Genomic DNA, 12,123 nt, shown 5'->3' on the forward strand with positions numbered 1-12,123 from the left:
GAAACTTAACTAGACACTAGATGAAATTTTCATGTTGTATGTTAGACATGGAATACATACGATTCTTCTAAAAGTCAAAAAATGCAATGTAATATTTGTTTCTTACACATTAAATTCAGTATTTCTACCATTAAAAAAGCCAGTCTGCGTTAAAAAACAAAACAAAACAAAAACATGTAGCAAGTTTACAAATGTTAAGAATTCCCAGCACTGGGTGAAATTCAAGTATCACTTGAGCCTTTTAATTACCATGTCATTGTACTTTATTTTATACACAAGTAACAGATTTTACCTTCTTTGTCTTTTGCTCCAACCGCCAGGCCCACAACTTTGGGTCCAGCCCCAAAAATCTGAAGTTTCTTCAGTTCTGTGTTCCTGTTTACTTCTCCAGAGTCTGACTAAAATCGAATAAACAAAATGAATATTAGCATAATTACTCTCAATCACGCAATTAGTTTTAAGATAGGGTGTAAGATAGGTGGTAATGGGTACACCTTTAATCCCAGAACTTGGGAGGCAGAGTTAAGTCGATCTCTATGAGTTGGAGGCCAGCCTCAGCTACAGAGCCAGTTACAGGACAGCCAAGGGTATAACACTAGTTCTAATAAGTCTTAATAATAAAAACCTGGAGTATGAGGGGGAGGGGTGCTGAAAGATAAGAGAAGTAAAGGAGCCAGCCACAAGAGAGACCTCTTACCTCTACTAAATCCTCAGACCAAAGAGGTGATCCTGTACCTACAAATCTTCAGACTGAATGATCTGATTGCTTCAGACTATCTGTTGCTCAGACTGCCATGAGCTCCTGTCTCCTCCCATCTTATATTCCTCTCTCCCCAGCCTTATGCCTGTTTCTGCCTCCTTTGTGCTGGGATTAAAGGTGTATGCCACCACTGCCTGGCCTCTATGGCTACTTAGTGTAGCTAGCTTTGCACTGTGATCTTCAGGCAAACTCTATTTGTTAGATCATAAACAAAATATCACCACACAAGGCTATACAGAGAAACCCTGTCTCAGGGAAAGGAGGGAAGAGAGAAAGGAGAGAAAGAGAAGAGAAGAGGGGAGGGAAGGGGAGGGCAGGGAGGGAGGGAGGGAGTTGGGTTTTGCAATGTTGCTCAGCCTTGTCACAAACTCTTGGACTTCAACAATCTTCTTAATCTGCCTCCAAAGGATCTAGGATTATGCATTTTTTTTTTTTTTTATCTAATACAACAATCCTCCAAAATGAAGGGAAAAACTGAATGATGAATTGGTTGGTTTGGGTTTTTTTTTCTGAGAGTGTCTCATTCTATACTCTAAGCTGGCCTCAAACTCAGAGTTATACTCTTGTCTCTCAAATTCCAGGAATACAAATATGAGCCACAATGCTCAACTTGATTTCCTTCTAAATCTACTCACTGCTTCTGTTATAACAGTTTAGAAGTCTCCAAAGCACTACGCAACCTTCAGATTCCTTTCAACTAAAATTCACCTATGTCTCATTAAAGATTTATGTCCCATCAGTCCCGGTAGACAGTACTTTTTAAAACATGTTATTAATTTTGTTAGGGTGCACATATGGAGGTCAGAGGAGACAACTGGCAGGACTTGTTTTTCTCTATTCTCATATGGGTAAAGAAAGGGTTCAGGGAACCAAACTCAGGTCATCAGCCTTGATGGCATCTTTACCCACTGAGTCATCTCTTTGATCCAACACTATTGATTATTATGGAACAGAAAGTCCCACTTATAACAAGCTTACGAATTTCTGGGAGAGAACTGGCCTTGTCTTCTGGTGTGTGCATGCGTGTGCGCGCGCACGCGTGCGTGTAGGGGTTTTTGAGTGTTCAGAAGCCTAATTTGTGCACAAGGGGCCTGTTGATTTACAGCTGTCAGAGAAAGAGAATCAAGTAAACAATATCATAACAACAACAAAAAAAGTCCCACTTATAATTTGCTAGCTGACATCTGCCCATCACAGGGAAAATTAAGGCTCCCCTAAACAAGCCATGTTAATACCTCTTTGTTGTGATGACATAACTAGGGTGAAAATGTTGAACAAGTTTTAACTGATGACACATTAAATTTCCAGGAAGCCTGTGGGAAAGTTTTGGGTTTTTTGTATGTTTTTAAACTTCTAGTAAAACAGACAGCTCCTAAGCTACTGAGATACCAATGGATACAGGTTCTTGCTGCCTGTGAAGACTCACAACCTGATTCTCAATTTCCTAGAGCCACATGGTGGAAGGAGAGAATGGACTGTTGATAGTTGTTCTCTGACCATAACATGAGCACAGAGCAAAGGTGGTTGTGGTGCACACCTCACGCACGCACACGAGCGATGGGAATGAAGGGCTAGAGAAAGAGCAGGGAAGTTAACTAAAACTAAGGATATATGAAAATGCCACATAGAAAAATTATTTTGTAAGCCAACTCAGACAATGAGGGGAGGTGTACTGCACGGGTGGATAATACAGCTCCTAGAAGCCGTAAGTTATCAAACAAAAATCTTAATGCCGGATGAAAGATATTGATCTGAGTTACATGTTGGTCAGAGAGGCCCCAGAGGCTCCCAAGACAATACAACCTATTGCCTATAATACTCAAGCCTGCACACAAGCATGCCTACATACATATATACACACATAAAAAAAGCATGAAGAAACAGGAAAGCTATGCACAGAAAAAAATTGTAAAATATTTCTTTAAATACATAGTTCTATATGGCATAGGGGAAGCTCAATCTACATCTATAAAGTAACACAAACAGCTCTAAAAATAAACCCTGGCAGTCTAAACCACAAGGCAAGCCCACTGTTGTCCCAAGCCCTAACTCCAGGGTGACCACGTGGTGCCCAGTGACTCTTCCTGCACTTCAGGCAAGTATTAGAGAAGAAATCCGGTTTGTTATTCCTCACTATCTTGGAATGCTATATAGCATGACAACCTGAGTTGTGTGCTGGGCCACATATGATAAGAGAGTTGACTTTCAAAAATTGTCCTCTGACTTCCACATACATATTATGGTATGTGCACACATGCACGCACACACACAAAACTTTTAAATGGCCCATGGACATTGAAAAGTACCTGAGACTTGACACGTCTTGTTCTCTTCGGCGGAATATTCATTCTTGTTCCCCGGTCTGATGAAGGCTGGAGATCAGTGCTGAGAACCTCAGCCTCAACTTTTTCTTTATTATCTAAGTCAGGCATTTGTACACCCTAAAAAAGAAGTATACAAAAAGAGAGAAAATTCACTAATAAGTTTGAGAATGAGTGGAAAATTAGGAAATTTGGTTCAGTAAATTGCTAGCACTACATGAAATCAGATGGCAGTTCTGACCTCAAATTCAACTATTGGCTCAAAGCAATCCCTGAGAAAGCCAACTTCTGTTTTGTTTTTCAGAGTGTCTTTCTTATGTCTTCCATTAAGACACTGGCCTGGAACTCCATATATAGCAGAGAATGATTCTGAAGTTCTGATCCTCTAATATTATAGGCATGCACCAGCACATCAAGTTACCAATGGGTTTTGTCTGCCTGTATTTTTAAACATGCCCAGTGGGACTTCCCTTTATGGAAATTGAAAGCAAACACTAAAATTTATGTTAAAATGCAAACTGTTTAAAAATAATGAAAAGGAAAAAAAATTAGAGAACTTACACTACTAGGTATCAAAATTTACTATAATACAATACTGAACATAAAGCACTAAGGGTTAGGAGTGGCTCAGCCGTTAAGATCATTTACTGCTCTTAACAGAGGACCAAGTATATTTCCCAACTGCCTATGACTCCAGCTCCTGAACAATCCAACCTGTCTGACCTCTGTGGGCACCTGCACTCCTTTGCACACACCCACATACAGATATACACAAACAGGACTGGAGAGATGGCTCAGCCATTAAAGGCTAGATTCATAACCAAAACCAGACATGAAAAGACCTTTAAAAAACAAAAAGATAGTAGTATTGGTAATGGGGTAAACATATAGAATAGTTCCTCCTATCTGTGAGGAATGTGTTTCAAGCTCCCAGTAGATACCTGAAATTGTGGAGTGCTGAACCCTATGTGCCTTTTCTGTACATTTATAGTTAGAATACACTGTTAAACAGCTGGACATTGGTGGAGGCAGAGGCAGAGGCAGAGGCAGAGGCAGAGGCAGAGGCAGAGGCAGAGGCAGAGGCAGAGGCAGAGGCAGAGGCAGAGGGATCTCTGAGTTTCAGGCCAGCTTAGTGTACAAAGCAAGTTCCAGCACATCCAGAGTACACAGAAAAACCCTATCTCAAAAAACCCCCTAACCCCCACCAACAAAACAAAACAAAACAAAACACACCAAAAAACAAAAAGAACTATAAAAAAAGAAAAAGAAATCAATGGGAAATTAAATCTTCAAACATATCACTATAAAACTGTCAGATACATTATCACAAAATATTTACAAATAATGTATCTGAAAAAAGATGTATCCAGAATAAATATCAAACCCTTACAAGATTAAGGCAACAACTCAATTTTAATGAAAAAAGATATGAGTAGACACTTCCTGAAGATTACATCAATAGAGGGAGCTAGAGATGGCTCAGTGTTTGAGAGTATATGCTGCTCTTACAGAGGACCTGAGTTCTGTTCCCAGCACCCATATAGCAGTTCACAACCCTCTGTAACTCCAGTTCCAAGGGATCTGACACCAGGCATGGTGCACATAAATTTATATAGGTAAACACTACTACACATAAAGTACTTTTTTAATGTTTTAAAGATGATTAAGGGAATAGCTAACATAAACATAAAATAAAAAGAGCAGTGATATCACCACTCTTTGAGAACAAAAATCAAAACTGCAACCAGAGTCTACTACATACAAAAAAGTCAACCATATCAAATGCTTGCTAGAACATGGAGAAGCTAGATGCCTCTACACTACTGGTGGATGAATATAACACAGCACAGGCACTCTAGTAATTTCTTAAAGCACAAGAAATATATTTTAGTCAGTAAAGTTAAATCCTTCCAAGCAGAATGAAAGGAGTTTGATATCCAGAGCCCCCATTAAAACCAAAACCAAACAAACAAAAACCCAGCAGTAGCTGGACAAGGTGAGAAGATAGGAATGGGAAACTACTTGGGGCTTGTTGGCTAGCCAGTAAAGCCTACTTGAAAAGCCAATGAGAAAGAAGAATGTTCAAGATGGACCCATTATACCACTCCCAAAAAGTTTTAAAGTTACAATAAGCAAGAACTCAGCTAGAAGCTTTCTTCAGATTGGCTACTTTTCACAGTGCTGGAAGGTGCTATACAGGTTGCTTCAGGGACTTATCAACGACAACCTTATTCAGTGTGAATCCTGCATGCTTCACTACCAACTTGCTAGACCTGACGGGCCTACTAGTATAATAGTGGCATGACAGCTCACTTTGAGGACTGTTCCACAGAAAGGAAGTCACCTTTGACGTTATACACATAATCAAAAAGCCTATGCCTGGAAAGGGTGTTAGACCCTGAGGAATTTACGCTGTTGTTTTGCTAAATGGTCAGGACATGCCTGTCATATTGAAGATCATATATTAGTGCTGTGATCTGCTTTGATCAGAAAAGCTTCTTTTTACAGTGTGGTGGTTCCTGCAAAGACTCATAACTTGTCAAAGTGCTGAGAATAAGAAGAATAAGAGGCTATTTAAGGCTCAGCCTCAAAAAGAACCTATGAAATGCCTACTTTCAGGTCTAGACAACATTAGAAAAGAAGAATTGGGGCTATGTATACCAGCTCACACTTTTAGTCTCAGCACTCAGAAGAGGAAGGTGGATCTCTATGAGCTAGAGGCCAATCTAGTCTACCAAGTGAGTTCCAGGCTAGTCAAGGCTACGTAATCAGACCGTCTCAAAAAAAAAAAAAAAAAAGAAAAAAGAAAAAAGAAAAAAGTAATAGCCCAAAACAAAACCCGAAATCATGAAGTTCTTAAATATGATGACACACTTCATTCCCATTATCCTTTACCCTGAAAATCACTAGAAATAGCTCTAATTTTTCAACTTTGTCTTCTCAAATTTTGGTGCATTCAGAAAACTATCCTCACTTTGCTATGGATAAACGTATCGATTACAGTAACTATCATCTGAAGTTTATACTTGTCAAATTAAATTTACCCACTGTTAAGAACAATGATGCATCTTACCATAAGGCTGACACCAGACTGGAAAAGCTCATATGGGTAGAGAATTCTTTCATAGTGTGACTTCAAAAGAGAACCAGTTCCTTTTCCTGGCAGATATCCCAAACGGCTACCCACTTTAGACCATTTCTTCTCTTTGGTGACTATTTCAAAACCTCCTTTGCTGGCAACAATCTGAAAAGGAAATAGGAATTCTTTAGGGAAATATGTTAGTTGTAGGCATCCTAACTTCTATAATCTCAAAAGATAAAAGCTCTCCCCTCCCCCAACAGTTGGTAGAGTGTTTGCCTGGTATGCCTGAAGCTCTAGTTCCAGAAAACCTGTGTGGTAGTACATCTCTAATTCCAGCTCTCAGGAGGTGGAGGCAGGACGACTTTTGACATTCAAGGTCATCTTTGGCTACACAGTTAAGTTGGAGGCCAGACTGGGATACATGAGATCCTGACTTTAAAAATGAAAATGTAGGCCAGCAAGATGGTAGAATCTTGCTAACAGGCATAATGATCTGCGTTCCATCCCTGGAACCCACATGGTAGGAGAACCAGTTCCTACAAGTTGTCCTCTGATCTCAACAAAACACTTCATGTCCAAGACTGTGTGTGTACATGCTGGGAAATGAAACCAGGTCCTCTGTAAGAGCAACCAGTGCTCTTAACCACTGAGCCATCTCTCCAGCCACCAAAAGAGAATTCTTAAAAGAAACTTCTAAGGGCTAGAGAGGTAGCTCAGTGGTTATAATCAATTGCCATGCAACTGTGAGGACCTGAGTTTGCTACTAGCACCCATGTAACAAACTAGGTACGGTTACAAGTGTACCTGTTACTCCAATGCTGTAGAGAACAGAGACAGGAGGGTTGCTAGGGCTTGCCAGCTTCCAGTTTAATCAAAAAACTAAGTTCCAGGTTCAAAAACTTAGTTTTCAAAGTTTTGACTCAAAGAAGTCAGGAAGTGGTTCTCAACCTCCCTAACGCAGCAACTCTTTAACACAGTTCCTCATGTGATTCCCAACAATAAAATTATTGCATTGCTACTTCATTATTGCAATTTTTCTACTGCTATGAATTATAACATAACTATCTGATATGCAAGTTATCAGGCACATGACCAGTGTATGGGGGTCTGCCCACAGGATGAGAACCCCTGGAGTAAGGCACAGGGTGATATACAGGAACACCCAATGCCCTCCTCTGGCTTCCAATGCACACACAAAAGAAATTTTATGGGCCAGGCATGCTTTTTTATGCCTATGTATATTTGATGCCACTGATGGCAGGGTTGGGGACATAGTTTAGTGGGATGGCATATGACCTCCAAACATGCACTATGCTGCATGCATGTGTACAGACACACAAAGTCAGAGGCCAGCATGGTCTAAATAGAAAATTGGAGGCCAGCTATATAGGGAGACCCTGTCTCCAAAAAAGAATGAATGAACTGATCATTAAAAAATAAACAAAATAGCCGGGTGGCAATGGCCCATGCTTTTAATCCCAGCAGTCGGGAGGCACAGGCAGGTAGATCTCTGTGAGTTCAAGGCTAGCCTGGACTATATATATAAAGTGAGTTCCAGGACAGCCAGGGCTATTACACAGAGAAACCCTGTCTCAAAACAAACAAAACAAATACAAAAGAAAAATTATTTAAAATTCTTTACTTCATGAATCACAAACCTCTGCTCAATTTCTTCATGGGAGGACCTGGCACACAAACTAAGGAAGTACTCATTATCACTGAGCTATATTTCAGCTCCTGTTAACCGTCTAAGCCAAGCATTGGTCTCACCTTGCTTAAAGCATACAAATCCAGGATTTTTCTCTCCACCACAGGGATCTTCAATGTAGATCCTTGAAGCTCCCAAAACTTTGCCAGTTGATCCAAAAAGTCCAATCTCACTCTAGTCATTGCCTAAAATTATTAAAATACAAAAATCAAAAACATAGGGCTGGGGATAAAGCATGGTGGTAGATCATTTGTCCAGCATGTTCAAGGCCCTAGATTCAATTCCCAGTATATCGAGAAGCAAGGGAGAAAGCAAGGCCAGCAAGAGGGTTTAGCAGGTAAAAATACTTGCCAACAAAGTCTGATGACCCGAGTTCAACACTTAGATCTCACTATAAAAGAAGAGTAGTGTTGAACTTGGGTTGTTTGGCTGTCTGAAAAGATTTGGTAAACTGGATGTTAGCAGGCCTGGACACAGAAAACAGTCAACACAGCAGAGTTTCTACTATAGAAGCACAATGACAATGTGAATACTGATAGAGAGTGTCAGATCCTCTAGAACTTGAGTTACAGACAGCTGTCAGCTGCCATGTGGGTGCTAGGAATTAAACCAGGGACCTCTGGAAAAGCAGCCATTGCTCTTAACCTTTGAACCATCTTACCAGCCCAACCTATCTTTTTTAATAAAGTTCTTTGCCTCTCCTTCCATTTAAGGCCCTGTTATGTTGTTTTTAGTTCATTTTGTTGTTGTGGGTTTTTTTTTTTTTTTTTTTTTTTTTTGTGACATGGTTTCTCTGTGGCTTTGGAGGCTGTCCTGGACCTAGCTCTTGTAGATCAGGCTGGTTTCAAACTCACAGCAATATGCCTGCCCTGCCTCCTGAGTGCTGGGATTAAAGACGTGCGCCACCACTGACCAGCTTATTGCTGTTTTTAATGTGAATGGTGTAGTATGCCCATGGATACTAGAAGAGGGCATCTGATTCTCCTGGAACTAGAGTTCCAAAGGGTGGTAAACCACCATGTGTATGCTGGAAGTCCAACCCAAGGCCTCTGAAAGAGCAACAAGTGTTCTTAACCACTAAGCCATCTCTCCAGCCACTGTTAAGCTATTTTAAATGTAATTCTGTTTCTAATGCTCTCCTACCTAAAGGCACAATCATGGTCTATAGGCCCTTTCTCCTAATAAACTTCATTCCTACAGAGTAATTTGTCAGCTCCTTTCCTGAACCAACCCCTGCTGCCTCCATTTTTATATCTAACAATGTGAAAATACTGTAATGAACAGGACAGCCTCCAAAGCCACAGAGAAACCGTGACTCGAAAAACCAAAAAAGAAAAAAAGGAAAAAGAAAATACTGTAATGAAATCCATTATTTTGTATGCTATCTAACATAAATTTAATTAGGAAAACAAACTCCTGAGTTTGGAGCTGGGCATCACAGCAAAAGCCTTTTGTAATCCGAGCACACTCAGGAGACTGATCATGAGTTCAAAACTAGCCTGGGCTACATAAGTTCTAGACTAGACCATATTGGCTCCAAAGAAAGACTGGCTCAAGAAGGTGAGAGAGTAGGAAAAGAGGCTGGGGAAGTAGCTCAGTTGGTGGAATGCTTGCCTAGCTTTTTGAAGACCTGGAGTCTACCCCTAGCATCATATAAACTGGGCATGGTGGTGCACACCTGTGATTCCAACACACAAGAGGTAGAGGCAGGAAGATCAGGAGATTTGGATAGTTCTGGGTTATACATCCAGCTAAATGACATCTTGGGCTATATGAGACCTTCCATTTCTCTATAATTCCTGGATTTTCTATTATGAAAATACAGTATACAGGTCAATCTGGGCAGTGGTGGGGCACACCTTTAGTCCCAGCACTTGGGAGGCAGAGGCAGGCAGATCTCTGTGAGTTCAAGGCCAGACTGGTCTACAGAGCGAGTTCCAGGACAGGCTCTAAAGTAATACAGAGAAACCCTGTCTCCAAACAAAACAAACAAAAAAGATATTCCTCATAAATATTAAGTAACTACTAGTTTATTAAATCCCAGTTAAGATAGAGTATAGGCCTTGGTACATGAGCTCTTCAAAATTCTATTTACAATCCCAAGGTAATCAATGGAGCTATAAAGCCATGGTAGAGCATGTGCTTAGTCTGTGTGAAACCCTGAGTCCCAAACACCAAAACAGCAGAAATATTGGTCTAATACTCACCTCAAGTTCATTCAGGCGCTGGACTCTGGGAGTGAAACGGAAGGTTTTTACTTCGCATGCAAATGGAGGTTGCCAATCCTAAATGGAAAGAATTACTCTGGTAATTTAGAATGGATTTGCTAGGAATCACAGGAACAATATATTAGTGAGCTTAAATCTTCACTATAAAGACAAAGATTTTTTTTATTTTTATTTATTTATTGGTTTTGCTTGTTTGTTTGCTTTTTCAAGACACAGTTTCTCTGTGTAGCCTGGCTGGCCTCGAACTCAGAGATCTATCTGCCTCTACCTCCCAGTGCTGGGATTAGAGGCATTCATGACCATGGCCTGACAAAGAGCAATATGTTTATAAAAAGTTTTTATTTTAATATTACTTGGAAAAGCAATTCTCAAGTCTTACCATCCCACAGTATACAATTACAGTCTCTAAGGTTATCCAGGAAGAATACAATGAGCTTGTCAAACACAAAACAGTGTCCAATAAACAATAGGCTTATCAAGTAAAAGTTAAAAACAAAAACAAAAAAACAGAACCCCCAGTGACTGGGTATGACACATGTCAGTAATTCTAGTACTCAGGAAGAAGAGGCAGGATCAAGAGTTCCAAGTCAGCCTAGACTACATAGCTTGAACATCTCAACAGCAACAAAAAATCATCTTTGTACTTGCTAGAAAATAGATTGCAAATGTCCACATTCAAAAATTGGTTCTACTCTTCACAGGGCATCGGGATCTTGTTTAAACAATATCCAACTGACCCTGGTGCTGATTTTCCCCCGCAGCAACAACCAAACAAGGTTTTTCTCCCATGTTGCTGGGGATTGAACCCAGGGCCTTGCAACACTCTCCCCACCCCAACATCATTATTTGGAAAGCACTAGTCTAATGAATAAAAAAGAAAAAAACTTTTGACCTTGAGCGTATCACTCAAACTCTTAGGGAATTAATTCCACTCATAAGAGGGTACTATCTGCTTTCCTAACCTTAAAAAGTGAGGCTAATTGACGGGTGGTGGCAGACTGCCTTAATCCCAGCTCTCAGGAGAGAGAGGCCTTGGATCTGAGTTGGAGGCCAGCCTGGTCTACAGAGTGAGTTCCATGACAGCCAGAGCTACACACGGAGAAACCAAACAAAGTGAGGATAATTAACCAATTTGAAGGCAAACTTGATTATTTATATGACAACTCTGAAATCTTAACATCAAGAGATTTCAACGTGCCGGGCGTTGGTGCCTTTAATGCTGCCTTTAATCCCAGCATTCGGGAGGCAGATGCAGACGGATCTCTTGAGAGTTCGAAGTCAGCCTGGTGTACAGAGCGAGTGCCAGGTCAGCCTTCAAAGCCACAGAGAAACCCTGTACCCAAAGGAAAAAAAAAAAAAAAAAAAAAGATTTCAACGTTTTCCTTCATGCCCACTTATTGACCAATTATTTGTACACCTCTATATTTTAAAAAATAATTCATTAATGCTCTTTTATCCTCCCAAGGATGTCCTTTCTTGTTGCAGTAGTAATTAGCTTGGGGGTTCTAGTTCAGTGACATCATCATGGCAGCAAGTCCATCTCGGATTACATTTTAAGAAACCTGAGTAGTGGCCTGTGAAGGTCTGATAAACTGAGCATTAGCAGGCTCGGGCACAGAAATAGCCCACACAAGTGGAGTTTTTAGTACGGAAACACAGTGATTGTGCATGAGCTTAAAGGCATGACGCGTCACACACCTTTCCTAGAAAGGGCCCGAAGCCTGGTGACCCTTAACTCCGACCCAAAGAACAGTATTCGTGCCTAAGTAAGTTCTGGAAGTTAAAGTTCCCAGAGACACCGCTTTCTGTCGTCTGGGGGTGGACCTGAGAGCTAGGGAGATGGCTCAGGCGTCAGGCCCAAGCCCGACAATCCGAGTTCGAACCCTGAGACCCACAACGCAGAAAGAGAATCGACTCCCACAAAATGTCCTCTGACCTCTCCGCGCGCGCGCACCCACGTACAAGACACGCGCGCGCGCGCACCCATACTCACGCCCTCAGATAAATGTAAAAGTGGACGTGAA

The 12,123-nt window shown here is 40.9% G+C and overlaps 1 protein-coding gene across 1 annotated transcript in view; it reads right to left on the reverse strand.

Moving 5' to 3' along the window:
- Window positions 1-12,123, reverse strand: part of Kdm5a (lysine demethylase 5A) — a 72,890-nt gene that overhangs the window by 59,942 nt on the left and 825 nt on the right. Inside the window, exons 2-6 of the mRNA XM_027429308.2 lie at window positions 10,079-10,156; window positions 7,934-8,056; window positions 6,155-6,325; window positions 3,067-3,201; window positions 293-398 (exon numbers count right to left, since the gene is read on the reverse strand). Of these exons, the coding sequence (XP_027285109.1) occupies window positions 293-398; window positions 3,067-3,201; window positions 6,155-6,325; window positions 7,934-8,056; window positions 10,079-10,156 (613 nt within the window). The remainder of the gene's footprint in view (window positions 1-292; window positions 399-3,066; window positions 3,202-6,154; window positions 6,326-7,933; window positions 8,057-10,078; window positions 10,157-12,123) is intronic.

This window comes from Cricetulus griseus, chromosome 8 (genome assembly GCF_003668045.3).
Source record: "Cricetulus griseus strain 17A/GY chromosome 8, alternate assembly CriGri-PICRH-1.0, whole genome shotgun sequence".
NCBI classification, from domain to species: domain Eukaryota; kingdom Metazoa; phylum Chordata; class Mammalia; order Rodentia; family Cricetidae; genus Cricetulus; species Cricetulus griseus.